Here is a 27,844-nt window from a genome sequence, read left to right as displayed (position 1 = left end):
ATGCACTGGGAAATCCATGTAGCTGATAAAAATCAAAATAATAATCGTAATATACAGATAAATATACAGAAGAGTTAAAAAAAAATTTCTTGACCCTGGTTACTGATACAGCCAGCTTATATAAACGTTACACGTTTTAGCGCGTTTCAGTTCGATAGTCACAAGTGTTGCTTAATCGTCGAAACAGTCAGTGAAGTGAATGTATTTCTATACAATCGGAAAATCGAAAATATTAATTTTCTAATGCTGTTCCTGAAGAATTTCCTTTCAATACGCTCCTACGTCGTAAATACCGTAAGATAAAATGCTAAAATTTGTAAATACATATTGTATAAAATATTGCTTTATTATTCGAATAATTTAAACATAAATGGTAGAAATTAGAATAACGATTGGGTGATAGCATATTGGATACATTTGGTGATAGTAGATGATAATACATTTAATGCTAATAACATGGTCATTGTAGAAATAGAAGAGTAATTCCATTTATTCTCCTCCCTATCTTGTAACAACTTTTCCTTTGCACAGCTTCTTTACTATGTCTTCTCTTTGCAGTTCACTTGAAAGTACAGTGAAAGTTAGAAGAGATCGCGGAACAAATAGGTATGTATATTATATGCTGCATAATGTTTGCTATAACGGCATGATTAATATTTGGTATTGGGTCAATTGAAGAATAATAATACTATATATATAAAGAGAGATTTATTAAAATGAGTATAGTGAGGTCATAAAGAATTGTTATGAATCCGTATATTGAATTAAAATATTTATTTTTTTTTTTTTACTATCATATTTATTTCTGTTTATAATTATATATTTTTATATTTACTAATAATTTAACTATAATATTTAATTATATAATTAATTATATAATTAACTATAATCATTTTAATTTTTAAAAGTTTGTGTCTTTACAATTACATGTATCTTATGATCTTTATTTTTTAATTTTTTAATTTAATTATTTTATTTTAATATTTCATTACGTTTCACTATACTCTTTCATAAGAAAAAACATTATTAAATATTAGCAGAATAAAAATTAAAATATCTTGAGTATTTAGACGACAATGGCGCAACTCAAAGTGGCAATAATCGGTCAAAGCAACTTCGCAGCCGAGGTTTACAAACTTCTGAAACTGAACGGTCATCAAATCACAGGGGTCTTTACCATTCCTGACAAAGGGAATCGAGAAGATCCTCTGGGTAATTATACAAAAATTATATATTTCAGAAAAAATTTATATCGATCGACAGATATTATTAACATTTTGACATTTTGCTTTTTACAGCCATAACAGCAAAAATCGATAATACTCCAGTTTTTAAGATCAAATCTTGGAGAAGCAAAGGAGTGACCTTGCCGGAAGTGCTTCAGTTATATAAAGGAATCGAAGTTGATTTAAATGTTCTTCCATTCTGCAGTCAATTCATTCCCATGGAGGTCATCAATCATCCTCGTCATCGCAGTATATGTTACCATCCATCTTTACTACCAAGACATAGAGGAGCTAGTGCTATTACCTGGTTAGTTCTTTTAATACGTACTATGTTACACGATTGAAATTGCCTAATGTAATATAGAAGAATGTTTATGAACTATTATGTAAATTCTTAATCGCTTATCTTAGCAAAAGAGTACCACTGGCGGCAAGAAAGAGAAGGAGGAGTAATAAGACACTGTGAATTGAAACGCAAGCTTATCTTGAAACTGGTTCGACTCCGTTTTCGTGTGCAATCGAAACGTATAATACATGTTTATTCTTAGCTTTCTCGTTTAATGAATATGATGATAAGAAAACCGATAAATTTTCAAGAATCACTGTGCAATCATTCTTTCCTGTAATTCAAGTTTATCATGCAAAAATAATAATCTTCTTATGTTTTTTTTTTTTTTTTCTTATTTTTCTTAGGACTCTGATAGAAGGAGATGACACAGCAGGTTTCTCTATTTTCTGGGCCGATGATGGTCTCGATACTGGACCAATCTTGCTCCAAAGATCATGTAAAGTAAACTCCAATGATACTTTGGATTCTTTGTACAATAACTTTTTGTATCCCGAAGGAATTAAGGCCATGGCGGAGGCTGTAAATCTTGTAGCTAAAGGAACCGCTCCTATGATTCCTCAAACGGAAGAGGGAGCCACTTACGATCCTATGATGAATAAAAAAGAACTTCAAAAAATAGACTGGACTAAGCCCGCAAAACAAGTTCATGATTTCATACGTAGTCTTGATAGCACTCCAGGTGCCTGGACTATTATCGATGGTGAAGAAGTTCGTCTATTTGGTTCTATCTTATGGAATGATGATCAAATACCCGAACACGAGATTGAAGTGAATGTAGAGGATAGATTGGGCATCATTCATAAGGATGGACTGTTAATTAAAGCTGTTGATAATCACTTTGTCAATGTGGAAAGAATGAAAGTTGGAACTAGAACTATTCTTGCAAGCAAATTTGGTCAGAAAAGTGAAGATACCATAATTGAATTTACTGCAGAGGAACAAAAAATGATAGAATCCTTGAAGCGGACTTGGGAAGGTATTCTAAACATGGACGTTAACGAGGATACAGACTTCTTTGCTTGCGGTAAGATATTAAAATTAAACCAAAAACATATTTGATGAAAGAAAGATCATTGAAAAATTTAAAATATTTTTTTTTTACAGGTGCAGGAAGTATGGATGTTATAAGATTAGTAGAAGAGGTAAAAGACAATTTGGGAGTAATTTTGCAAAATATCGACGTCTTCATGTCTCCGGTTTTCATTCAATTTGTAAATAAAGTAGTTTTAACAGCACGAGGTATTTCTACCTCTAAAGAAATCAAATACGATGCTGTGGAAGTACAAACGAACAATATGACTCTGAAATTCCCTAGACAATTATTTATTAATGGAGAATTTGTAAATGGCCATGGAAATCCTATAGACACAATTAATCCTCATGACGAAACAATTATTTGTTCTGTTGAAACCGGCACTGTGGAGGATGTGGACAAGGCAGTTAAGGCAGCCAAGAAAGCTTTTGAAGAAGGAGAATGGAGCAAAATTAGCGCCAGAGAGCGTGGAGTTCTTCTTTTCAAGTAAATATTTTCGATTGCAAATTTTTATTTGTTTTAATTAATTTTGAATCAATAATTTTTTTTCAGATTAGCAGACCTAATGGAAGAACATAAAGAAGAATTAGCAACTATAGAGAGCATAGATTCTGGTGCGGTATATACATTAGCCTTGAAGACCCATATAGGAATGTCCATCGAAACTTGGAGATATTTCGCTGGTTGGTGTGATAAGATTCAAGGCTCTACCATACCAATAACTCATGCCAGACCAAATCGTAATTTAACCTTCACCCGAAAAGAGCCTATTGGTGTCTGTGGCCTGGTTACTCCTTGGAATTATCCTTTGATGATGCTTTCTTGGAAGATGGCAGCTTGCTTGGCAGCAGGCAACACTGTGGTAATGAAACCAGCACAAGCTTCACCTTTAACAGCTTTGAAATTCGCAGAATTAACTGCAAAAGCTGGTTTCCCACCTGGAGTGGTGAATATCGTGCCAGGAAACGGAACTGAGACTGGAAATGCAATTTGTGAACATCTTCTAATCAGAAAACTGGGTTTTACTGGGTCTACGCAAATTGGACAGTCTATAATGAAATCTTGTGCAAATAGTAATTTGAAGAAAGTATCCCTAGAATTAGGTGGAAAAAGTCCTTTAGTTATTTTCGAAGATACTGATTTACAGCAAGCAATTAAAATTGCAATGAGCAGCGTGTTCTTCAACAAAGGAGAAAACTGTATAGCTGCTGGTATAATATTCAGAATGTTAAATAAAAATGTTATTTAAAAAATGATTAATATATTATTTATAAAAGAAAAATTAAAACATTTATTCTTTTTAAATAGGTCGGCTATTTGTGGAAGAGACAATTCATGATGAATTCTTGCAAAGGATAGTGGAGGAGACTAAGAAGATTTCCATAGGAAATCCCCTGGATAGAAGCACAGCCCATGGGCCACAGAACCATAAAGCTCATTTAAACAAACTTTTGAAATTTGTGGAACGTGGCGTTAAAGAAGGAGCTAAATTAATTTATGGTGGGAAAAGATTAGATCGTCCAGGATGGTATTTTGAGCCAACAATATTCACAGACGTGAAAGATGACATGTACATAGCTAAAGAGGAATCTTTTGGTCCCATCATGGTTATTTCCAAATTCAGCTCGAAGAACATAGATGATATGATTGCAAGAGCGAATAATACAGAATATGGATTGGCTTCTGGTATCTTGACAAAGGATATCAGTAAAGCTCTTAGATTTGCCGAGAAAATAGAAGCTGGAACAGTATTCATTAATACTTATAATAAGACAGATGTGGCTGCACCTTTTGGTGGTTTCAAAATGTCTGGTTTTGGTAAAGATCTGGGTCAAGAAGCTTTGAACGAATATCTAAAAACAAAAACTATCACTGTAGAATATTAGAATATTTCATTTCAATTTCATTATTCTTCATCACAATCTCGTCTTTCATATTTCATGTATTAAATATATATTTGTAAATTTTTACATTATTCATATCCATAATTTTTTTATTTATATTAAATAAATTTTTTGATTATTTTATACTTGTATCTCATTTTTAATTTGAAAGACCTAAAATAATATCTAAAAGATAATCGTTATCTCTTAGGAGACAGTAAAATCTTGCTCCCACGTATGCGAGCTATATAAACAGTTTTTGTACAAGCCCCTTCTAGTTTAGTAATCTTTTAAAACTCCAGATGCTTCAATGTGCGTTTTTATGCAGAGACAAGTGTACTCCATTTCTTTGAATAGCGGTTATACCATTATTCCTTTCCAAGGTCCATTTTTTCTTCTTTCTTCTGTCCTCTAAATGCAATTGCTTTATTTAATAATTATAATAGTTTGAATGTTATATATTATAAGATTGATTTCTGATTTATTTATTACAAATAAAAGAATATTCAGCAAATCTGATTCACGTTAATAAAAATATATATTGAATTAATAAAATTCTTTTATGAACTTTGCTATATTCTTACTTATTAAGACCAATCATCTGACGGTTATATGTATAAGAAAAAATAGTTTAATTTTGTTCTTTATAACATATTTAAAAATTATCATAATTATTATTATTTAAAATTATAAAAATTATCGATAAGATCATCGGTAGTTTGACTTACGTAATATTATTTTTATTTTTATATAATTTTTATCATATTTAAAATAATCTTTTATCATATAATATATAACATTATTATGTATCTATATTACGTATATCTATAATTTCATAATATTATCAATCGTTTTATATGTATCTTGGAAATTTCTTCAAATATTAAGTATTTTATTTACATACAAATTCATCCCAATTGAATATTCCATAATTACTTCGTGCATGCATATCAAAAAATAAACGGAACGCAAGAAACATTAACTGAAAGACAAAGAATTTGGCCAAAATTAATGGACATGTGTTATTTCTATGAATACCTGAGAACCCAAAGTCAACATAAAGACCTTTACATAAATAGATGCATGTATGGTCAACAACCTTAGGGGCAGGAACAGCCGTTCTCATAAACATTCCACTTCCCTATTTCTTTTCTTATTCGATATAATCCTAATGAAAAAATAAATACCTATACTATAGATATAATAATAATAATTATAACAATTATGGTTATTAACATTTGATTATTAACAAATCCCTAGAAATAAAGAGAAATAAAAATATAAAAAAAATATAACGAATAATAAAGATATAAAAGAATAAGTATCGTGATATTCTTCGTGATAAAGATGTGTTATGTCAATGAATGGTTAATCTAATTCTTTTAATGGTTACGAATAGATTTCTTCTATAAAGACTTTGAAACATGATCTTCTTGGTTGAAATTTCGAGGATTATTAATTTCGAGAATTTAATTCGACGACCAGGCGAATACGGTTTCTCTATACAGCATTATTCATTGTGAACAGGAAATGCAAATTTTTCTCTGGCCCGGTTCTGCCCCCTCGCCTCAGGACACTGCCCTTTGACCCTTTCCAAGTCCCCTTTGCTTTCATATGTTTCTGTTTATCTTATTTTTCCAATATCCATTGGCCTTTTTTTCTTCTTCTCTTTTAGATAGGTCTTTTAAATAATTGATAAACTTTCGATGGTGCCTTTCTGATTTGAGTTAAACACTTGCGTCTAAATATTTCTTATATTTTATTTTCTCTAAAAGATGTTATTTTTATTTTCATTACATACAATTATTAAAAATAAAGTCTTTAATTGTGGAATAATGATAATGAAGGAAATTTTTAAAAAATTAGCTTTTGCTATTCAATATCATAAAAGAACGAATATTTTTTTTTACTTATTTTCATTATATTCATTATATATTGCATAATCAATAGATATATTCATTATATATTGCATAATCAATAGATAGATCAGGAATGATGTGAAATGAATGTTCAATTAAAAATTGATATAATCATTTCAAACTGATCTTCAAAAGCTTAAATAATTATCTTGAAGAAAATTTGTAATACATCTATAAATAAAGTATCAAGAAAATACGAAATTTTTAAACAACAACTTCACTTGTTACAAAGCTTGAAGACTTGATGAACCGATAAATGAAATTGCAGATTTGACAAACTGTGTTTACACTTTTAAATTAACATGGTCAAAATTTAATTTGCAATTCACTTAACAATTCCATTGGTTGGCCAACAGAGGAAAAGCTACGCATCCCGTGTCCAAGTGTCGCGGATCCCCTCTTCATTCGGAGGATCGCACCACGTGTTTCTTTCTCTCGGAATCCTCCCTTCTCCGCAGCTGTAAATCAAGTTCACTGTTCAGTAGTGTTCAGTTCAGTCGCCCTCGGGATATCGTACCAGTTGGTGGTTGTATCATGGTTATATCTTCATTAATTTTGCATATTTCTAATTCAACATAATTGATTCAAAAACGTTTTAAACCATTTTAAATCAAAGAGTGTAGTGTTGTATATAATTTCGATCTTCTCTATCTTTTATTTACATTCTTTTATTTTGTTTATTTATCTTTTTTCAAAAAAGAAAAAGAAATGGATTCGATATTTTTAATCAAATGGATTCATTGAATAAGATGTATATATACATCGCTTAATATAGTAGTGTACAGAGGCTGATTCTAACCTTCCTGTGATACCATGGATATCACGCTGGGCGGAAACGAATATCTTTTTGTGGCCTATGCATGTTTGGTAAGCTGATTCGTAGGGTATTCCATAAAACACAGATATTATATCGTGCTGCGATATATCCTAGATCAATTGTTATTCACCTACATTCACTTATATCTCCATAGATTTATAATACATAGTGTAACTTGCTTGTTAACTATATTTGATTTTTAAATTAATTGTATAGAATAAATATTAATTTCAAAAAATTGCGATTATTGTTAATTTTATAAAAACATATAATTTGCTATAATAATTATTTTAAGATTTTGAGAGGTGGCAAAATAAAATTTTTCTTGATATTACGATAAAATTAAATTGTATGTCAAATGATTAAAAAAAACGAGAAATTGAATATCACTATTATACTAAATAATTCCGAATAACGCATGTCGCATATTGTAATTATAACGCGAATGCAAATAATATTTCTAGGTCAAGAATTGACTACATTGGCTACATTATTCTTAATATATTCTTCTTAACTGTCTTTGATTTAAAATCAATTAACGAATAGGCTAACAAAGTTTCTGTCTAACTTATAAACGATCTTCTGAAATAAAAATTGGATGTTTAAATAGAATGTTTCATAAATTCATATGTATATTTGAAAAATTAATTGAAAAATAAGCCTAAGCGTATAGCGTGGTGCATCGACTCTAGTTGATTCGCTCGAGAAAAATCAACTACAGCGTAATGTATGAGTCATCTTCCATCACAGTAATATGTACCTACTAACTCGGAGATTCTCGTCCTTCTCCGGCAAGGAATTTTCAAAGCATTTCTGACTAAAAATTAGCATATTGGGTGCCAGGGTTCAAATTTCTCTTTCTCAGAACTGCAATTTTTCATTGAATAATTTTTTTTAATTACTAATATGAATGCTACATATGAATGAAAATAAATAAATATACATACATAATCATGTTTCTATTTTAGTAAAAGTTGTTTTATGCAATAAAAAACGTTCAACTTATACAATAAAAATTTGATAATGTGTTAATCCGAGTTATGATGCTTAAATGATGATGACAATTTTTTTTTTTTTTTTTACATTCCTCTTAATTCCTCTGATTCGATCAGGCTGCAGTTTTTTTTACATCCATTGTGATTCAATTGTGAATCATCGAAAAAGATAAAACTATCGGTCCACTAAAAAAACATTCCAGATGGTCCTGTAAAAGCGGGTCGACTGAATGAATTTTAAAGGCCTCATGTGGCTCCTCCTCATGACTGTGCGATCATTTTTCCTGCGAACAACAAATGTTGTTGATGTTGAAAATTATAAGTGTATTGTTTAATTACCAAGAAAGGAAGAAAAGTTTTTTGTTTCTAATCTTTCGTTCGTTTTCATTATTTCAATTTGAAAATATATAATAATTCTTATGATCAAATATATTAAATATATTCTATATAAAATTTCTATTCCCTAAAACTAATAATCCCTACTTTTCTAATATATAGATTAAAGATAAACGTTATTCGATTAAATTCTTATTCGAATAAAAATTTGATTTAAATAATCTTCAAATAAATGAAATTATTCGCAATTTAAATGATTTCGAATAAATTTATTGAAATTAATGTGGACGAAAAACAAACTAAAATCAAAATTAACGATGATCGCTCTTAATTTCGAAGATTAAGATTAATATGTATTAACTTGATAATTGGATTTAATAGAGAAATTTTTCTAATTTCAAATATTTCAAATATTATATCAATATAACATTTTCCTGATGAAAGTGAAATTAAGCATTACACAATTTAAACAATTATTGTATTAATAATAATTTTTTCTTCTATTTTTCTTTTCTCTTTAGTCAAATTCCTAATTACATACTCTATTATAGGATTGTTGCGTAACATCACATACCATTCATTATTTGGCTTTTTTAAATTATGATTAAAATCTTATTCGAATAAAATTTCGTTCGAATAACGTTATAGATTATTACTAAATAAATCCTACTTTGGTGCATTTTTTTGATTTTCACAATCATCAATGAATTTTTGAAATGAAATCTGTGTTTCTTACATACGAAAAACTTTATTCGTCATCTTTTATTTTCAATTAACAATTATCCTGATGATTCCGCACTTGTTACAAGTATTTTTACAAGTGTTTGTATTATACCGAAGGGACCGACCGAAAACGCATCAAACGATGTAGATTTAATCCATGCATTAGCACGCATTAGGACAAAACTTGCGGATTTTTTTTAGCTATGTAAGAAACATGTTAAATAAAAATAATCAAAATTATAGCAATAATGTAATATGTAATATTACTCGATTGAAAGAAAAAAAACATCTTCCTATAGTTTTTTATGATTCTTCCTATAGTTTGTTCATAAAATTTTTGTTAATGAAATAATTAATGAAGTTTTTTAGATTGAATTAATCAATCATTTTAATTTAATAAATAAAAAGGTTTTTCTCTAACGAGATATTTCTTACTGTTAATACTAAATTATATTTCTTGATCTTAAAATTCTTTTGTACTATTTCAAATTTTTCCCTTAAAGAAGAAAAACGTAAGAAGAAACAACATCTATATATTATAAAATCTGAAACATGCTGACCTCGACCCCAGTCGTGAAACAGATGTGTGCATGTGTTTAATGCTAACCAACATTAATACATAGGGAGAGTTTTCTGTTTTCCACAAATCTTATGGAAAGAAAAAAAGATGAGCAGAAAAAAGAAGGGGGGAAAAAAATACTCATTCAAATCAGAAGATAAGAGCGATTATAACTAGAAAACGAACTAGAAAAAATTTCTGTAACCGTGTTAAGAGAAAGACCAATGACTCTGAATTGTCCCTAAATGTTTCATGTGTCCAAAGCTCTTTAAAATATTTTGATAAACATTTTATAACCATCTAATAATATAAACATTTATATATACATATATTATATAAACATTTATATAAAAAAGAAAATTATTTAGAAATTTTTCTTTTCAATTTCAACTGATTTAATTTTTAATTGAGAAATAATTATAATTGTAAAGAGGAAGGTCCAGAATAGTTGGAATATCTATTTTTAATTTCTGCTTATGTGGCAATTTTAAATAGATCATTAACTCATGCTTTTTAGTAGTTTTTATAATATTTTAAGTGAGATTGAAGAGTGGAGATTAATTTTCGTTTAGTTGTGATAATAATATTATTGAAAGAAATTCAAGTGTTGATTTATCTTGTATATATTGATTTAAATGTGCATTTCATTAAATATAAACGATATATATAAATCAAAATTTCAATAATATTTTAAAATAATTTATATGGTTTTAATATACATGTATGTTAAACTTCCAAATATAATTTGATTCATATTATTAATATGATAATAAGAAATCAAAGATAAATCATAGAAAATTACAATATTTATATTTTCTAGCATGAAATTCATGGAAAAAAATATTCAAGATTTCCACATCTTTTGTCGCACTTAGCACTACATTTACTAAGGTGATATCTTATGCAGCTATCCGCCCCTTCCTGTTTCCTCTTATAGCTGAGTTAATCTCTAAACTACAACATCCTGTGTAGAAGTTTCAGTAGTTATAAAGTTTCTGTTTTAATTTCACAAAATGTTCAGTCAGAAGGCACCTTCCTTAAAGTTTATATCATTGGTTGAGTTAGTTTCCGTTTGAATCTTTCTTTAATTATGAAAATTCCAATATAATTGTGTATAATGTGATAAAAGTAATTATATTATATTCAGCATGTGAAGTGCTAAAAGTTTGAATTTGGAAGTTAAACAGTGACAATGTACACCAAATGGAGAATATTTTGCATTGTTTTGCAATATTGTTACAAGAAATATTCTGAAATATAAATAATTCTGAGCTGATTACGATGCGGCTCGTCATCGGGCACTTTGCTATTTTTTAAACGCAAGCTGCCTTTTGAAGGGCAACACCGTACTCAGTGAAACGCAACAGTGAACATTTTCTCTTCATTCATTTTGTTTATAGTCACTGAATTTCTTTATTCTTTATATAAGACTGTAGAAAAAAAAACGAGAAAAAAATAAGTCGCATCTTTGATACGACTATAATAAATAATTATATTTCTGAACATTCTGATGACTATACTTTTTTTCTCGTCCTCTATCAACAGATACACACAACCAACGGAGTTCTCCACTTTTTTATAGATATTTTATTTCATCTTAAATAATTAGTTCTTATATAACTATGAATTATCGCGAGATAAAGAGATAGATAGATAGATAGAGAGATAGATAAATAGAGAGAGAGAGAGAGAGAGAGAAAGAGAGCATGTGTGTAAATGATCATATAAATATTAACAAAATCATATTGATAATCATGTTTTGAAAATTACAAAACAATGACTTAATTGTCAATATGAAAAAATTTAATACGAATATTATAGTAATTTTTTCTTTTTTTAAATTCATATTCATTGCTCAATCAAATAATGTAAAGTGCAATGTTTGTTATGTTTATTATGAATGCAGTTGCAATAGAAATTTAGTTTTTACTTTCCGTTGCAATTAAAATAGAAAGAAAAAAAATAAGAATCGAGAAATACAGAAGAAAAAATGAAAATCTAGCGCGCTTGCTTTGAGATAATAATAAAACAATTTCGATTTTTAAAATTGTTCGCGTAGTCTCCTATAAAAAGTCAGTCTCATTTTTGTCTACGACATGCCGTAATAATGACGTGTTTCCATTATGATTTATATACATTTTGCGGCGATTCCAGTGGACAACGATGGTGCTTTTTTTTATACTTTTTATATTTTTTATATTTTTTTAAGTACACGAATGACGATCTAAAGATCATATCCTTAATCGTATAAAAATAAGTTCGAAAGTTTTGTGAACATTTGATCGGTTTTACATTATTATTTTAAAAACTAAAAAGCTGCTTAACAACATATTTCTTTGCAACCATCGAGGTCCAACGCCATTCGGAGCATAAGAAACACAGTCTCCTTATATACTATCTGATAAAAACTCTTTTTCTTAACGTTAAACGTTTGATAAAGTTTCAAGAGTTAGAACCATTAAAAAGGAAATGTACAACAACATGTAAAACTCTTAGCTTCTGCCGTCAACGTGCCCCCGTTTCCTTCTCATTCAAAAATATTAAAACATTGAACTATCAAAGAAAAAGGAGATCTTTTCCAATTCAGCCTTTAGCTGGTCTTCATAAATAATACTCGAGCGATCGTGAAGCTGACCAAAGCTAAGAGAATAATATCGTGTGATAATTTGTTTGAAATACAATAAGAGGCACGCTGCTGGCCAAAAGTGTGAAAATTATCTGACTTGTTAACGAACGGATAAAGATTTTAAATTAATAACAGGTACTTCATTAGATTATAATAAAATAATCAACAACAGGAATATCTATTGTTAGCCTAAATAAACAATTAAATCTTGATACTGTCCATTTAAGAGTTATTCATTAAGCTTTAGACATAATTCAGATAAAAAAAAAAAAGAAAAAAAAAAAGTAGAACTATTTAAAGTTTCTGAATAAATGTATGCTAAATGAATCTGAATAATTATTACAATATTATCTACATTTTTTAAGAGGAAGTTTGTTACAACTGGAACCATTGAACAATTCTAAAATATTGTATACCATATCGATTTGTTATTTAAAATTAGAAATACTTTATAATATTTGTTATTAAATAAAATAGTATTTTGAGATTTTAGCCTGCAGTATGCCTTAACGATCTTTTTAAATGTATAGAATAAGAAGAATGTTTATATTCATATCGTGTACGCGTTCTAAGTGTCAAAAAAATAAAATCTCATAAAAATTCGCCTATTAACGATCTTAGGGATGCAATAACAGAGCTAATTTAGCACGATATATATTATAGCTTCATCATCGAGTCTGATATGCCCAATTTAAAATAGGCAACAACTCGATAATCAAATATTATTTCCCTCCTTTTTTCATTTTTTTTGTACCTTAACATTTTATAATATTCAACGTGCATTATTTAATTGGCGAGAATAAACGCCACTAATTTAAACGCACAATGGAACGAAGACATTAAAGCTAGAGAAGAAAGAAGAAACTTTAACTATAAAAAGCAATAAAGAAATAGCGATAGGACCAGCTTTACACTCTTCCATCATCATCCAAAATTTTATCTAATAAACTGCTTCGAGATCTTGGAATTAATTCTTTCAATGCGTTTTGAAAAAAGAAAAATTGACAAAAAAGTAAACAAAAAAAATATAACAATTATAAGCTTCACCCTTAAAAAATTCACAATAAAGTTATATTATTTATTATGCTACTTAGAGAGCTTTCAGTGGATCCATAATTTCAAATTATTTTTTCAATCGTATCTAAGATCTCGAAATATTCAAACAAATTTTAAAATTGAATATCTATCGCCACGTGAATCTATAATATTAGATATTCTGAGCTTTGGTTCAGGCACGTAAAAATATTATTAAATACTATGCATGATAATTTACATATCCTTGATCAGTCAGTCCTCAAGCATCTCGATCTGAATGTCGTAGGAGACAAAGGAAGTCATAATTAAGGACTAGGTTGCTAGACTTGTACCCTGTTGTCTTTATCTGTCATTATACTATTTATGACGGCAACCTTTCTCGATCCTGATGCGTTCCCATATCTCCATGACTTCACGATCGCTCGAGGGAAACGTATGTTTATTCGGCAAAGTTACAAACGACAACAATTGTCGTTGCTTGATCTCCGATTGAACGAAGAAAGGTACGTAGCCGGTGCTGTCTTGCTAACCAGATCGTCGACGATACTAGGTCACCAGAAGTGCGACTGCACATAGCCGCCGCCCATACCAATAGGATTAAAGCGATGTGGATGAATTTTTTCCATCCTCATAGCGCCTGGACCGCCACTTCCGCCAAGAAAGCTGCCGTGTGGCCCGCCACGCGGCCCGAAACCACCTCCTGCTCTTCCTAACATTCCTGGTCCACCTCCACTAATACCTATGCCCATTCCTGGCGGACCTCCAATACCTCTGCCTCTTCCTCCACCGCCTAGACCACCTCCAGCACCTGAAAATATTATAATAATTAATATTTTGAAAATTACTTGAAATTATTTTTTTTTTTAATTTTTAGGTTAGAGAATGGAACGATTCAAAGGATACTAGAATGTAAAAATAGGTGATGGCATATAGTATAGAATAAAGTGGACAGATATTGATTATTGATTTCTAATCATTTTAATCAAATTTAATGACTGTCTACAGAATCACTCAGACCCCTGTAGCAACAAGGATAAGAAAGGTATGAGATACTTATATAGGGACGTGTTTGATAGAAGTTTTGAACAAATATATTTGGAACAAATATATTTTGTTCTTGATGTTATTTTGTCCTGATGAAAACGATGGTTCCCTTATTGATTTTCGTATGATTTTCTCTCTTTTTTTTTTTTTTTTTTTTTGATATGATGATATGGAACCACAAATAAATGAAATCATCAGCACAAAAGTCAGTTTTGTATTATTAGGCCAGTTTCTCAATCTAACTTCACACATTCCGTTTTACACGCATTGAACACGTTTAAATGGTAATGTTCGTACAATTATTATTTAGCTTATTCATACAACATGTACATAATCATAATCATTTTCTACTATATCAATATAATATATTTTATTATATAGTATGTATATGTGTCTCTTTATTAATGCACAGAGTAAACAGGAAATAATAAGAAACGCTTAATTAGGTTATGTTACGAACGCATCTTTTTTTCCTTTAAAAAAATTTTATAAATGAAAAATTATATTCGATAATTATATAATTGGTTTCAATATAATAAATCATCTTCTTATTGAATAGATAATGTTACTTCCGGTTCACTCTGCAACTTGTATATCATTTATTTATTTTAAATGCTAGAATCAGATTTCTCGCTAAAATGAGATCGATTTATTACAATAAAATGTCGATCATAGAATGTGTCTTTTGAAGACTTTTTTTTTTCTTTTAAATATTCATTTTTAAAGAAGAAAGAGAAAAATACGATGAATATATTATTGGGAATGTCGCAGGCATTTTCAACCGAGAATTTATTCTCTGTCTCCCCAATTTCATCGCTCTGATGTCAACTGTAAAAATCTTCATAAATAAATAATAAAATTTTATAATTTTTTCAAATTTTATATTAAATCCTATATAATTTATAAGTGAATATTTTGAATATATTTCAAATAACCTTTTTCAAACTTTTAACACAAGAATTAACTAATGAAATTTTATCATCACAAAGAAGATAAGAAAGAAGAAAACAGCAAAAAAGCGAAAAAAAAAGCGTATTTTATCCGTTATATATCCCGGATACTTCACTTTTTTTCGTTCATTTTTCTTGTTAATTTTTTTCTTATTCCATATCACAGCCATCGTTAGCACTATTGGACTTCGGGATTATAACCATTTCGCAATCTTCGATCCATTAGACATTATAATTTACTACTTAACATGTTAAGTTAAAAATTAGAATTTTGATTTATGTACACTGAAAAACTCAAATTGTTCTTTCTTTTATAAAGATAAACTTTCTTATTGCTTTCATTTTCGATATTAACGAAATAATTCTCTCTATTTTTTATATTTCATTACCAGTTTTTCTAGGGAATTTTTATCTGCGTAAAGTAACCTCATTTTCATTTTTATTGATTTTAAATCCTTTATCTGAAGTGTTTTTCTCTTCCTTTCTATATCTTTTTTCTCCCTTTTTTTTTTTTAGAAAGAACATTATGAGTTTATTTTGTAGTATGAATATTCTAAAGGAATATTTGAAAATCTTACTCATTAATTGGATTGACTTAAGTACTAATTAGTTTCCTGTTTCTTTCACCATTCCTTTTTTATCCAAATCGTTATGATCACTAATTATTGTATTTCTCCAATTGAAATTTCACAGTGATAGAAATTTTACAACAGACATTAGTTGTATGGAAAGGGGTTCAAATACCAGCGCATTCGCAATATTAAATTCCTAACGAGATTTAAGTTTTTATTCTTTCTTTCTTTTTCCCATCGTTCGAGAGTGCACAACCTATCATTTTTTATCAATTATATATTAATTTTATTAATTTTTAATTGTTCAAATATAATAATAATAATAATAATAATAATAATAATGATGATGATGATGATGATGATGATGATGATGATGATAATAAAAAGATTAATATATTTAAAAATGACAATTTTTTTAAGTTTTTATTATATTTACTTATTTTTAATTTATTATTAAAAATTAATACATAATTATTAATATATGTGAAAAATCGAAAAAAATATTCTTGAGAAATCAATCTTACTCAACTAAATAAAATCTGAAAAACCTAATCATATTATTCATATTCGTCATATTATTCATATATTATTCATTTCTTTCAAGTAAAATAAAGTAAAATAAAGTAAAATGAAATAAAATAAAATACAATAAAATGTCATTTAAGTCAAAAAAGGTTATGCACTCCTGTTCTTAATCATATTATGTACTTGAACGTATTATTAATATACGAGCAAGATACTTTCTATCAGGATTTATTATTTTATTATATCATTACGGACTATATCAAAAGCGTTCATGTTCTAATCATTTGTAAAGACTTAATACGGTCGCAAAAAACCGACTAAAAAAGGAACGATTGTCAGGGTCACAGGAGATACAAATTTCTTATATATTCCAATTAACTTCGAAATTCACATTTTTTTAATTGATATATATATGTGTGTGTATATATATATATATATATATATATATATATATATACATATATATATATGTAGCACATGTATATATACTTAAAGTTTTATATATATATATATATATATATATATATATATATATATATATATATATATATATATATAGCGACAAAAATAAGTAACAGCGAAGATTTTAACTTTATATATGAAAAAATTGTCATCATGCTTCCAATCGATCACAATTTTTATCGTTCAATATTGTTACTTTTGCAACAACTTATTAAATATGACTCGATAACGCTTTTTAATAAGCCTATTCGCTCGTCTATTATTCAAATTGTCTTTATGACAACTAAATTCATCTACAATGTTCATCCATCAATTTTTTAAGACAATATAATTTATTTAACTAATTGTCCCGATTGTTTTACAGGATGAATATCTATACATATTTTCACTATGTATATAGTTCACTAGAGTCAATATTAGTGAACACGATGAACAGGCCATCAGATAACAGACAATTGTAAAAATTGTGCAACGTTTGCAAGGAGTCATCTAACTATTGAAAGTTGTAAAAGTAATTACAACTTAATTATTCAATTTAAAACCCACAAATACCTGTTTTTTCTTATTCAGCACATTGACCCTAAAAATATTAGAAACTTATACTTATTTTAGATATTATTAATCTTTTAAGCTATTATCTCTAATACAATACAAGATTAAATGAATGTTTCCTATATTTTAGGTCAAAGTGTTAAATTGTATTATTATACAAATATTCAAGGAATATTTTTAAAATAGTAAAATTGTATCTAAAGTTTCTTTTTCTTAAAAAAGAACTTTAGAATCATAAATTGGTTTTCTGATAAATTACAAAGTACTCGTTTACATTTGTTGAGCAAATTGTGTGATTTTTTTATTTAATTACAAACAGTTTTGCTTTGTGAAAAAATTAGGTTCAATTTTAAGAAACTGTACAATTTGTATTAAATAAAAAAATGAAATTGAACTAGGATAAGATCATTAAGAAAAAACGAAGCAATCTTAAAAGATTTAATCAAAAAGCAAAATTTGTTTTCCTTATCTTTATAAATCCCTTTTTTTCGAATTACAATAAAAGTGGTAACAATTGTGCTGGTATAAGCGCACTTAATCATGCCAATCTCATTACATCAATAGGAATTCATGGTAGCATAACTATAAGGGTAACAATGAGTACCGAACAAGAAATTGCGTTCTTCTTTTAATAAAGGTAATGTGCATAACGCTGGTATTTATTCCTGGTCGGATACAGACGTTCTCCTTTGTGGATTGGCGAGCATAGAAATGAAAATGATTTATGTTAAAGAGTTATACGAAATACTTGAAACAAATGTAATTAGACAAATAATTTACTGAAACAAACAGAAAAATTCTATAGTTCTATTAAATCTGAAAATTTTCTGTCTTTATTTAATACTATATTATTCATTTAATAAATTAGATCCAAAACTTTAAATATGATAGAATGTTAATCATAAAGAGAAACTTATTTATCTAAATACATTTGTCCACTATTGCATATGATAATCGCTTGAAAGAGGACACAGCCATGCACTGAACAAGTTCTCTGTTAAAGCCACATGTTTCTGCAAATGCAATCTGCAAATCCAGAACTAATCATGGATTAGCAATGACGCTCGCTAAATTATTCGCAGGCATACAACAATTTGTGGATTAAATAAATTGCGTATTTTACACGCTGCTCCAAATTTTTTATGCAAATAATACTGTATCTTTTTCACAAAAAATTGATTTTAAGAATTATTTTACATTTTGAGCAGTGTATAAGCAAATCTCAAAACATCGTGTTACAAAAATTCTACTTAAAACATACATATTTTCTTTGAACACTAAATACTACAGGCGCTCATTAATTATTTTATATTTTAAAAAACCTTAAACCTTAATTATGATTATGAAGGAAAAAAAGAAGAAAAAACAAAAAACAACGCACGCACGTTCATTATTGAAGGATTATAAGAGGAAGTAACAAATTTTTTCTTAAACAGAAAATGTATTTCCAAAATCTTAAATAAATAACATATATATATATATATATACATACATATATATATATGTATGTGTGTGTGTGCATATATATATATATATATATACACATTATAATTAAATATAAAAATATATATATGTATATATATAATATATATATATTATATATATATATATAATATGAAATTGTATGTCTTATCAAAAGAAAGTACAAAACAGCTTTAAGACGTACGTAATTATACAATAATTTGTTGACACAAAAATGTATAGAATGAAGATGATGCTCACAGTGTGATTTGAATACATTTGAAAATACATGACAATGCAAAATCAATATGGTAACAATAGCATTGGCAATTAATCAAAACAGAGTTTACAATTGTTGACCAGAAAATGTCCAAAAAAAAAGAAAAAATCAAACTTCTAGACAACCAGCCTTGTGTGCTGAATACAACTTAATGAATGTTTCTCTTTTTTCTTGTAACACAAGTTGTCACTGACTTTAGCAGGATACAACATTTCATTTCATTATTTTTTCTTTTCATTTCTTGCTTTTGTGCACTAAAAATTATCACACACAGAAACATTTCTATCACAGCAACACTACATATTTGCATTCTTGTTTGTTTCATTATTTTTTTCTTTTATGTCCATCTGCAAAGAGATTTTTTTCTTTCATTGAACACCACTGCCAGGAATCTTCTGCATTATTTTCCTTTTTTTTATTATTATTATTATTTTTCAATTACACGTGAAACAATTTCATGCGCACAACGTCGAAAAAACTTATAACAAAAACAAAGAGAACACAGAAAAACATAACAGGCGCGACAAGAAACGTGTCTCCACTATATTCGCAGAAAATTTGCTGCATTATTCGTTGCACGCATTAGAACGCAAACAGCATTTTCAATCTTCGCTGTACTTTGATTTAAGTGCAGCCATATCTGGCAAACAATTCAAATGTTAGACATGTTCTCACATTTACACGTCATCGATGATGCGAAGGCTCTTTCCAAATTAATTTAATTAAAAGATCATTCGCATCTTGGATAACATGTATTAAATAGATACAGAAATTTCTTACACCTTGCAACTACGTTACAAAATTTGTTAAAATGACATTACCCTGTTTTCACAATTGCACGCGTATCATCGCGATAAAAAGAAAGAAAAGAAACGGAAAAAATTAATAATACGACAATTTGAAAAAGTGACGAGCTGAGAGAGAAAGAGAAAAAGAGAAAGAGAGAGAAATGCGTTCTATTGAAAAAAAATTATCTCTCAAATCTCATGTGCTTCTACAGTTCCAACAATATGGCAATAACGAAACGATGATTTATTTGGTAGGATTTATAGAAAGCCAAAATGCAAATTTGACCTGTCAGTAAAAATCAATTTATTTCACAATTATTTATGAATTAAAATTTTAAGTTTCATTTTTAAATAATTATTACTTTCATAGTTAATCCACACTTTATTAACTCTATAAAAAAATAATTTCTACTGTCAGGTTGAGAACGAAAGAAATTTGAGCAAGACTAATTGTCTGTCAACAAAATTAAAATTACTTACCTCTACTCTGATTGTAACCAGCCTGCCATCCAGCGTAGTATGCCGCTTTTTGTTTTCCGTGTTCCTCCGCGATTTTTACGCTAAGTGGCTCTGATCCACCTTCTGGTATCGTTCCATGTAGTCGTGCGATCGCTTCTTGTGCTTCTTCCCGTTTATCGAATCTACAAAGATATAATTATTATAATAGAAATTTAAAAATCAAATAAAAAATTTACTTGATAATAAATATAAATAATTCTTGCCAGATATCTACATAGTTTACAAGTTATTAATTAGGAAAGGTCTAAAGCATAATATACAGAACGTGAATTAACGAGTCCTCAAAACCTGCCAAAATTAAGAAATTTATCAAACTAGTTTTGATTCTATTTTTAAATGTTGACACACTTTTTGGACTATTTTCCTACAATAAACCATAAATCTCTTTGCATGTACAATTGCATTAACTGGGTCAGTGGTCTGTTAAGTAAATCGAAATTATGCAAATAAAATAAGTACCAGAGAAGTGGTCAAAATAATTTGGCAGCAATGATTTCGGAAAATAAATACAGATACATATATATATTGCATAATAACTAAGCATTTCTTCTTTGGCACAAACAACTATAACTTTCAGTTGTTTATATATATATATATATATATATATATATATATATATATATGCGTTTTCCAAAATACAAATAAAAATAATAATTAATTGCGCGAATAATTATCTACAGTAACTCTATAATTTATTATAGAATAAATATATTATTATTATTATTATTATTATTATTATTATATCAAGAACTGCAATATAAAATTGTATAAAATAATGTTTATTTCAAAAGAACATTTCATAAGCAATATTTTTTATTAATATAGTTAAATAAATTGTTCTTTTGAAAAAATTTTTTATAAAACTGTTTAACATTCATAATTTATCTTAATAATATATAGTTTAAGAAATGAAACTAAAAAAACATACCTTACAAATGCTACACCTCTTGGTAATCCAGTAAGTTTGTCTTTTAAAATATTTTTTTGCACAATATTTCCATATTTACTAAATATATCATCAATCTGACTTTCAGTTATATTTCTAAAAAAAAATGAAATTAATAACTTTATTATATATTGCAATTTCATTTTATTAATTAATAATTAAATATTATATTATATTATATATATATAATATATATATATATATAATATATAATATATAATATATATATATATATATAAATATTTAATTATAGCATACCTCGGCAAATTTGTTACATAAAGATTAGTTTCTTTAATCTCTTCACCAGATGGTCGTGCAAAGGATACTTTTAGCCTTTTGTTCTGAACTTGAAGGCCATTTAAAGTACTTATAGCTGTGGCTGCATCTTCAGCTTTTGCATAATTAACAAATCCAAAACCATAACTGTACCCTGTCTATAAAATAAAATTAAAAATATAAAAATAATATAATTCATAAAAATAAAAAGCTAAATTTGTATAATTTATGAAACAAAATATACCTTATAATCTTTCATAACACGACAAGATTCCACAGGCCCAATAGTTACAAAAAGACTGTAAAGATCTTTTTCTGTCATACTCTGTGGAAGATAATTGATAATCAAATTTGTTCTTGGTTCTTCATTGCCTTTGGTTTGTTGTTGCTGTTGCGCCTGTTGCTGCTGTTGTGGTTGAGGTTGTTGTTCTCGTTGATCTGTCATTTTAGCAAATTCTTGATCTACTTTCTGATTTGGAGTTTGATTCTGCAGTTCTTGATTTGACGCTACCAACTGTGAGTTGTGCGGCTCTGGCTCCTGCGTACTCCAACTGATATGTCCCAGGATAATCGTTGATGGGGTCAGCAAATACAAAAAATATAAACAAAATCATTACTACGTTTTCCCCGTGCAATGCCATGATCGTTGCTCTGCCTGCACTTTTGAATGCTCTCACTTTCTTTAAGCGGTTCAAAATAAATAGAAAATAAATCTGCATATATACATATATGTATATGATGCCAGACCTGTGTATCAGAAACAAACAAACAAAGGCAAGTAAGGACAAAACAGAACCAGCAAGAATAGCCATGAATGAAAGGAACTAAAATCAAACCATATGAAGCATATCAATTGTGAAACCAAATAAGAAATTTCTTTGCTAATAGATAAATACCAAATAATTATGCATATAAAAATATCTTTAAATCTATATTATTTATAAATTTTTTCAAGTTATAACAAATATAGAAACAAGTCATTCAGGTATAAAATGCTAATATATCATAACCTTTTTTATATACAAGTATAACAGATAAAATATAATAAATGAACAAAAATCTATTTTATTTTATATTTAAAGTAATATTCAATATATTTCAATATATTAATGTTTCTACTTTCGTAGACAGATTCATTGAATTGTAAAAAAAAAAGGGGGAAGAAGAGCACGCTTCGTTGACGAGAACTTCCGCGTATTCGATCGCTTGTATCTGATTTGTTTATTGTTTACGCAATATATTCAATTTTTATTAAAAACTTGATTGAAGAGAAACGCGGTGTTTCATTTTGATCTCATTTATTAGTAATTGTCGATAAATTTTAAAAATCGTATCATCAAACAGTTCAATCCACTATAGAAAGAAAAGGAACAAAAAAAAATTTTTTTTCAAAGTTTGGTGACAGAAAATAATCGTTTGGCCTTATTTCGAAGAAGCCCGGGGAAATGGCCCGGCAGATTCATGAATCGACCAAGCTGTCAGAATATGGAGGGAGTGAGAGAAAAAGGGACACCGTAACAGATGAAGGAGAAGGAAGAATAAACTTAAAGATAAACTAAACTTTCGCCAAATGTAGAATTGTGCCCTGAGTGAGAGCAAAGGTATAAAGATATACGTACCAAAGTGGAAAAGAAGTAGTTAAAGAAACACCGTATATAGTGGGAAAAGATCGACGAAAAGAGCAGTATGCACTCACTCACTTGTATCACACGTTATATGCAATTCTGCTTAATACACGCTAATAATTATATAAGCTCGTTGCACCATCACCATCGAATCATGCACACTTTGTTATCACACTTGATGGTATTTGATGTGATGTGTTGCTTTCGCACCGAAGGATCCGATACACAGAGAATGGAGAAGTTAGCAAGCGAAGAATCGCGGAGGAACGTCGCACGACACATACGACACAGCGTACGCAAACGTACTGAGCCCCAGCCCTGACCTGCCTTGCGCGACACCCTCTCGCGGCACGCTACCCCACTACACCACTCTCACTAATGAATAATACAGATAGTTTCACTTAATTTGTACATTTCAAATATATCTAATTTTATTAACAACGTGGAAAAAATATTAGAACAACAATAACTTTAGTTTAATTTATAAAATAAAAATAATTATAAAATTTCTTCATAAAGGTTATGATTCTTTTAAAAGCATATAGTATGTAATATGTTGATCTTCTATCGAATGAAACATCCTGTATAATGGGGATGCGCATGGGGCGGGACATCCCGCCTAAATTTCTGGCGCATGTTTACACGAATTCGGGGCCTATGCCAATTTCTCTTATTATTCTATTCTTTCGATGATTTTTAAATAGATTGAATGTATGACTACGATTTTCGCGATTATATTGTTATAAATATTACAATAATTGTTTCATAGATAAAAAAATTTATTCGCGATTTTTAAAGATAAGTATACTCTATTTATGTTAATGACAGAAAATTTAATTCATTATATTTGTGTATAAATCTTAAAAAAAAAATTTTTTGAACATACCTTGACAATACTTCCCAGTAAGGAACTGCGAACATGATAAATTCGACGCGCGATTTTACGTAGTTCGAGTTTCACGTGATATCGAAACGTTTGTACAAATTATTGCAGTAAAATTTTACAAACCGGAAATGATATACGTTGTTCCTGTTTGGATTATGTGACCGTCATTTTTTTATACTCTACTTTGTTTCAAAAAACGAAATTATTCCTTTAATCGTTGAAATTTATGTGAATTATAGTTCGTTATCCTGTTCACTTATTAGATAAGAAAGAAGTAAATATAACCAATAATAGTGCTCAAAATAAATATATGACGTATCTAATAATAATTATAGAAGAATTAAATGCTGGAATTTTGTTACAGAAAATACATGATGATGATTTATATAAAATTTAATTTTTCTTAAATTTCCAATAAATTGCATTGTACTATTAAACATTGCATTTCTAAATCTGTTTGCAATGATAAATTTAAGACTTTATTCTTTTAACTAAAAATTTAATATTTAATTCAATTTATTATGCAATAAATAAAAACAAAAAAAAATAATGTAATAAAAGAAATCAAACTTTTAAAAATACAAGTATTAAAATACATAAACAAAAATTTTATGCATTAAGCAATGATAACTACGATTTCTAACCTCGTTCTAAATTTCACGATTGATAAAATATAATAGGTTATTACAAAATATTTTTTAATTTTTTTATTATTGTAAAATATTTTTAAATGGGAAATTAGGTTTAAATAAAAAATTTACCTGACTTGAGAATTTACATTATTTTGCGTATCTTCGTTTTGTTCGTTTGTAGCCATTTCGAGCGTGTGTGAAACATAACACTAAGTGTTAGAGTATCTTCTGTCGAAGTGAGCGATTTTTCATTTTCACATGTCGGTCGTGTCGCATTCACAATGCTTTTCGGATGCAGTGGCGCATTTTACGAAGATTTTTTTTTTTCACGGCTATGCTATAAACATGCACGTGCGCACTAACTCAATGAAATTTATCGTGTTTCCCACTTCAAGATTTCATTGAACGATTTAATTGGTTTCGTACATGCAATTCTTGATGCACGAAAAAAAATTTCTGTGAAAATTCATTGCACCTTGACTTTGTTCGCTAGTAAATTGAAATCATTGAAGTTACTACTACCTAATGTTTCTTAATATGAACAAACGAAAAATAAAAAATGAATATAGCAAATATTTGACTATGATTTTTTCTTGTCATTATTAATTGCATTTTTTTCTTTAAAATAAATGAAAAAATTAATACACTATTTCATAGAGGAATTGGGTCAATATTAACAGTGAACGATATTCATTTGCGAGGTTAGGTTTCACTTGAAAGTATATTTTTTTTGCTTATTATTAATTTTATCTTTTAAATTAGTTAAAAATCTTGTTTTTTTTTATATTAATTTTGATTTGAAAAATTTAATCCAAAAAATTTCTTATGCTTTTTTATTCAATATTATAATAATAATTATATATAAATATGTATAAAAAGTATAAATAGATTATGCACTGCATATATATATATATATATATATATAAAGCAGCTTGATATCATTGATAATATATCAAAAGAATAATTATAAATTGGAGTTTTCTCTCTCTCTTTTTTCTTTCTCTGTCTCTGTACTATTTTTGTATTTATCTATTAATCAAAATTGAATAAAATAATTCAATAGTTGCACAAGGCACGTAATCCTGATTGCATTGCTAGGAAATAAGGAGATCATTTCAATAATAGTTAGAAAAAAGAATGAAAAAGTTTTATCTTAATACAGAAAATCCTTTGGCTCTTGAAAAACGAAAAGGTCTACACTGGAGATATCGTGTTTCTGCAGGACTGTGCACTGGTGTTTCATTATTCTCTTTATTCCATGCATGTTTTGGAGATTCTATGCCAAAAGGACTATAAAGTTTTGTTGGTGTTCGACCAAGAAGTTGACGAGAACGGGTTTGAGGAGTCTGCATTTTACAAATACTATTAGGAGATTGTTGCTCTTCCAATCTTTGACGTCTTCGTGTAGAACTTTTGAATTTCTAAATGTAAGAATTAAAAAGTTATTTGTAATCATAATTTGAAATCATCATAATAATCAATTATCTTAGTCATTTTTTTCGTAATTTATCTGACCTGTGAAATAGTTCCAAAAGTTATGCGTACGGAAGATATGGTTTTGGATAATTTCTCAGCTCCACTTCGCAGAGCACGTCTAGAATCCGCTGACATATTTCCCAGAGTTAAATTGTTCCAACTACGATCACTTGTTTGTTTTTCCTTTGACATTTTTCCTTTACAGGAATCTCCAGATTTTTCTTTCTCGAAACGATCTTGAAGACGTCGTCTTATCTTTTTTGTAATTTCCGGTGAATTGTTGATATTCAGAATTTCCCGATGAAATGTAAATGAAACGCTGCGTGAATCCGGTCGCATATTTTTCAATTATTCTTATTCAACGAAGCACTTACGATTTCTAATAAACAAATATTTCAAATATTAATTAAAACATTTTAATATTAATTAAGACATTATTGATTAAGAAATACGAAATTAAGAGATACTCGCTTCATCCCTTGAAATACGTTAAAAATGACGCTGTCAATCGCCAATGTACGAAAAACAAGAATGGCCGTAGTCTATGAAATTTAATTCAACTTTCAATTAAAAATAACATGAAAAAAATGTGAATTGGTTTATTTAAGCATAAATGAATTTTTAAAATGAATTTACGAAATTTTTAAAAAATGAGCAATATGTAAATTATAAAAAATTTCAAATTCGAAAATAAGTTTTGATAAATACATTCTTTAATTTTTCTATATAAAATATTGATTTCTCAGTTTCATAAAATATTTATTATTAAAAATAAATAATTCTAATAAATTTTTAATAATATTCAAATATGTAGATACTTTTTAAAATATATTTTTTAAAAAATATAAAAAATATTAAAAATATATTCATCTTGTATTTTCTTAAATACTAATGATAAATTTGTCTATAGATGGCACTGAAAAATTGTCAAAACGATAGTTAGATAGATAAAGTTTCATTGCATTAATGTTTACTATATTATATTGATATTTACATTATAAATTACATGAATTATTAATACAATTTTATTATTATTATTATTGTAAATAATTTAAGTTATTTAAGACTTGATAGAAATTGATTATGAAATTCTAGTATATATTTTTTTTAATTTACATACACTTCAAAATATATATGAATAATATTAAGTGATATTTTACATTGTGATATTAGTAAAAAATTTTAGTTATTTATTATTTAATATTATATACGTAATGGTATCGTAAATATAGAGGTATTTTTTTACATATAGTTATATACGTACAAATACGTGTGAGCTAACCTCAAAATGAGTTACAACAAAAAAGTATCATACTTTTATAATCCAGACGTTGGAAATTTTCATTATG

The 27,844-nt window shown here is 28.0% G+C and overlaps 4 protein-coding genes, 2 long non-coding RNA genes and 1 other non-coding gene across 16 annotated transcripts in view; 4 read left to right on the top strand and 3 right to left on the bottom strand.

Moving 5' to 3' along the window:
* Positions 1-38: 38 nt before the first annotated feature.
* LOC551401 (cytosolic 10-formyltetrahydrofolate dehydrogenase) lies at positions 39-4,637 on the top strand. Of its 3 annotated transcripts, none has more exons than XM_006563787.3 (8): positions 135-294; positions 559-606; positions 1,071-1,212; positions 1,299-1,533; positions 1,920-2,599; positions 2,680-3,094; positions 3,161-3,819; positions 3,917-4,494. In XM_006563787.3, exons 3-8 carry the CDS (start codon positions 1,077-1,079, stop codon positions 4,492-4,494), a joined length of 2,703 nt encoding a protein of 900 aa, XP_006563850.2. In that variant the 5' UTR covers positions 135-294; positions 559-606; positions 1,071-1,076. The 3 variants fall into 3 exon arrangements, with proteins under 3 accessions (XP_026298140.1, XP_006563850.2, XP_006563851.2); XM_006563788.3 differs by having other exon boundaries at positions 1,064-1,212; XM_026442355.1 differs by lacking the exon at positions 559-606 and having other exon boundaries at positions 39-294; positions 3,917-4,637.
* Positions 4,638-7,144: 2,507 nt separating this feature from the next.
* Positions 7,145-14,723, top strand: LOC107964813. The gene is made up of 2 exons (XR_003305179.1): positions 7,145-7,277; positions 14,376-14,723. It is a non-coding gene; the product is annotated as an uncharacterized LOC107964813 (long non-coding RNA).
* Positions 8,215-25,509, bottom strand: LOC725679 (sex-lethal homolog). Of its 7 annotated transcripts, none has more exons than XM_006563789.3 (7): positions 25,149-25,504; positions 22,121-22,427; positions 21,859-22,034; positions 21,583-21,696; positions 20,616-20,776; positions 14,032-14,309; positions 8,215-8,506 (listed from the first exon to the last, which is right to left on the bottom strand). In XM_006563789.3, exons 1-6 carry the CDS (start codon positions 25,202-25,204, stop codon positions 14,053-14,055), a joined length of 1,071 nt encoding a protein of 356 aa, XP_006563852.2. In that variant the 5' UTR covers positions 25,205-25,504; the 3' UTR covers positions 8,215-8,506; positions 14,032-14,052. The 7 variants fall into 7 exon arrangements, with proteins under 7 accessions (XP_006563852.2, XP_003250344.2, XP_016768895.2 ...); XM_003250296.4 differs by having other exon boundaries at positions 14,091-14,309; positions 25,149-25,497; XM_016913406.2 differs by lacking the exon at positions 25,149-25,504 and adding an exon at positions 24,388-24,617.
* Mir980 (microRNA 980) lies at positions 11,111-11,196 on the top strand. The gene has a single exon (NR_039534.1). It is a non-coding gene; the product is annotated as a microRNA 980 (primary transcript).
* LOC107964814 lies at positions 14,683-16,067 on the bottom strand. The gene is made up of 2 exons (XR_001703860.2): positions 15,481-16,067; positions 14,683-15,383 (listed from the first exon to the last, which is right to left on the bottom strand). It is a non-coding gene; the product is annotated as an uncharacterized LOC107964814 (long non-coding RNA).
* Positions 25,510-26,143: 634 nt separating the features above from the next.
* The window catches only part of LOC551338, a 2,014-nt gene continuing 313 nt past the window's right edge, over positions 26,144-27,844 (bottom strand). Inside the window, exons 2-4 of one of the 2 annotated variants that reach the window (XM_016913408.2) lie at positions 27,811-27,844; positions 26,535-26,874; positions 26,144-26,440 (exon numbers count right to left, since the gene is read on the bottom strand). The exon at positions 27,811-27,844 is cut by the window's right edge and continues 33 nt beyond it. In XM_016913408.2, coding sequence (XP_016768897.1) covers positions 26,168-26,440; positions 26,535-26,834 — 573 coding nt within the window. In that variant the 5' untranslated portion in view covers positions 26,835-26,874; positions 27,811-27,844 and the 3' untranslated portion in view covers positions 26,144-26,167. Of the gene's footprint in view, positions 26,441-26,534; positions 26,875-26,966; positions 27,038-27,810 lie in introns of those variants that run through there. The other variant, XM_006563793.3, reaches the window with a different exon arrangement.
* Positions 27,427-27,844, top strand: part of LOC412350 (histone deacetylase 3) — a 1,797-nt gene continuing 1,379 nt past the window's right edge. The window contains exon 1 of the mRNA XM_395811.6: positions 27,427-27,844. This exon is cut by the window's right edge and continues 1,379 nt beyond it. Within this exon, the coding sequence (XP_395811.2) occupies positions 27,784-27,844 (61 nt within the window). The 5' untranslated portion in view covers positions 27,427-27,783.

The sequence above is a fragment of the Apis mellifera genome, linkage group LG8 (assembly GCF_003254395.2).
Source record: "Apis mellifera strain DH4 linkage group LG8, Amel_HAv3.1, whole genome shotgun sequence".
Classification (NCBI taxonomy): Eukaryota; Metazoa; Arthropoda; class Insecta; order Hymenoptera; family Apidae; genus Apis; species Apis mellifera.
This window is presented reverse-complemented; position numbering and strand designations above follow the sequence as displayed.

Excerpts from the sequence above, each read along its gene's own strand:
- LOC551401 (XM_026442355.1), top strand. The coding sequence starts at position 244 with ATGCTGTTCCTGAAGAATTTCCTTTCAATACGCTCCTACGTCGTAAAT. Across the intron at positions 1,534-1,919 it reads GGAGCTAGTGCTATTACCTG|GACTCTGATAGAAGGAGATG; the intron begins GTTAGTTCTTTT and ends TATTTTTCTTAG. Across the intron at positions 3,095-3,160 it reads CGTGGAGTTCTTCTTTTCAA|ATTAGCAGACCTAATGGAAG; the intron begins GTAAATATTTTC and ends ATTTTTTTTCAG.
- LOC725679 (XM_006563789.3), bottom strand. The coding sequence starts at position 25,204 with ATGGCTACAAACGAACAAAACGAAGATACGCAAAATAATGTAAATTCT. Across the intron at positions 22,035-22,120 it reads GTGTTATGAAAGATTATAAG|ACAGGGTACAGTTATGGTTT; the intron begins GTATATTTTGTT and ends TTTATTTTATAG. Across the intron at positions 14,310-20,615 it reads TGGTTACAATCAGAGTAGAG|GTGCTGGAGGTGGTCTAGGC; the intron begins GTAAGTAATTTT and ends TAATATTTTCAG.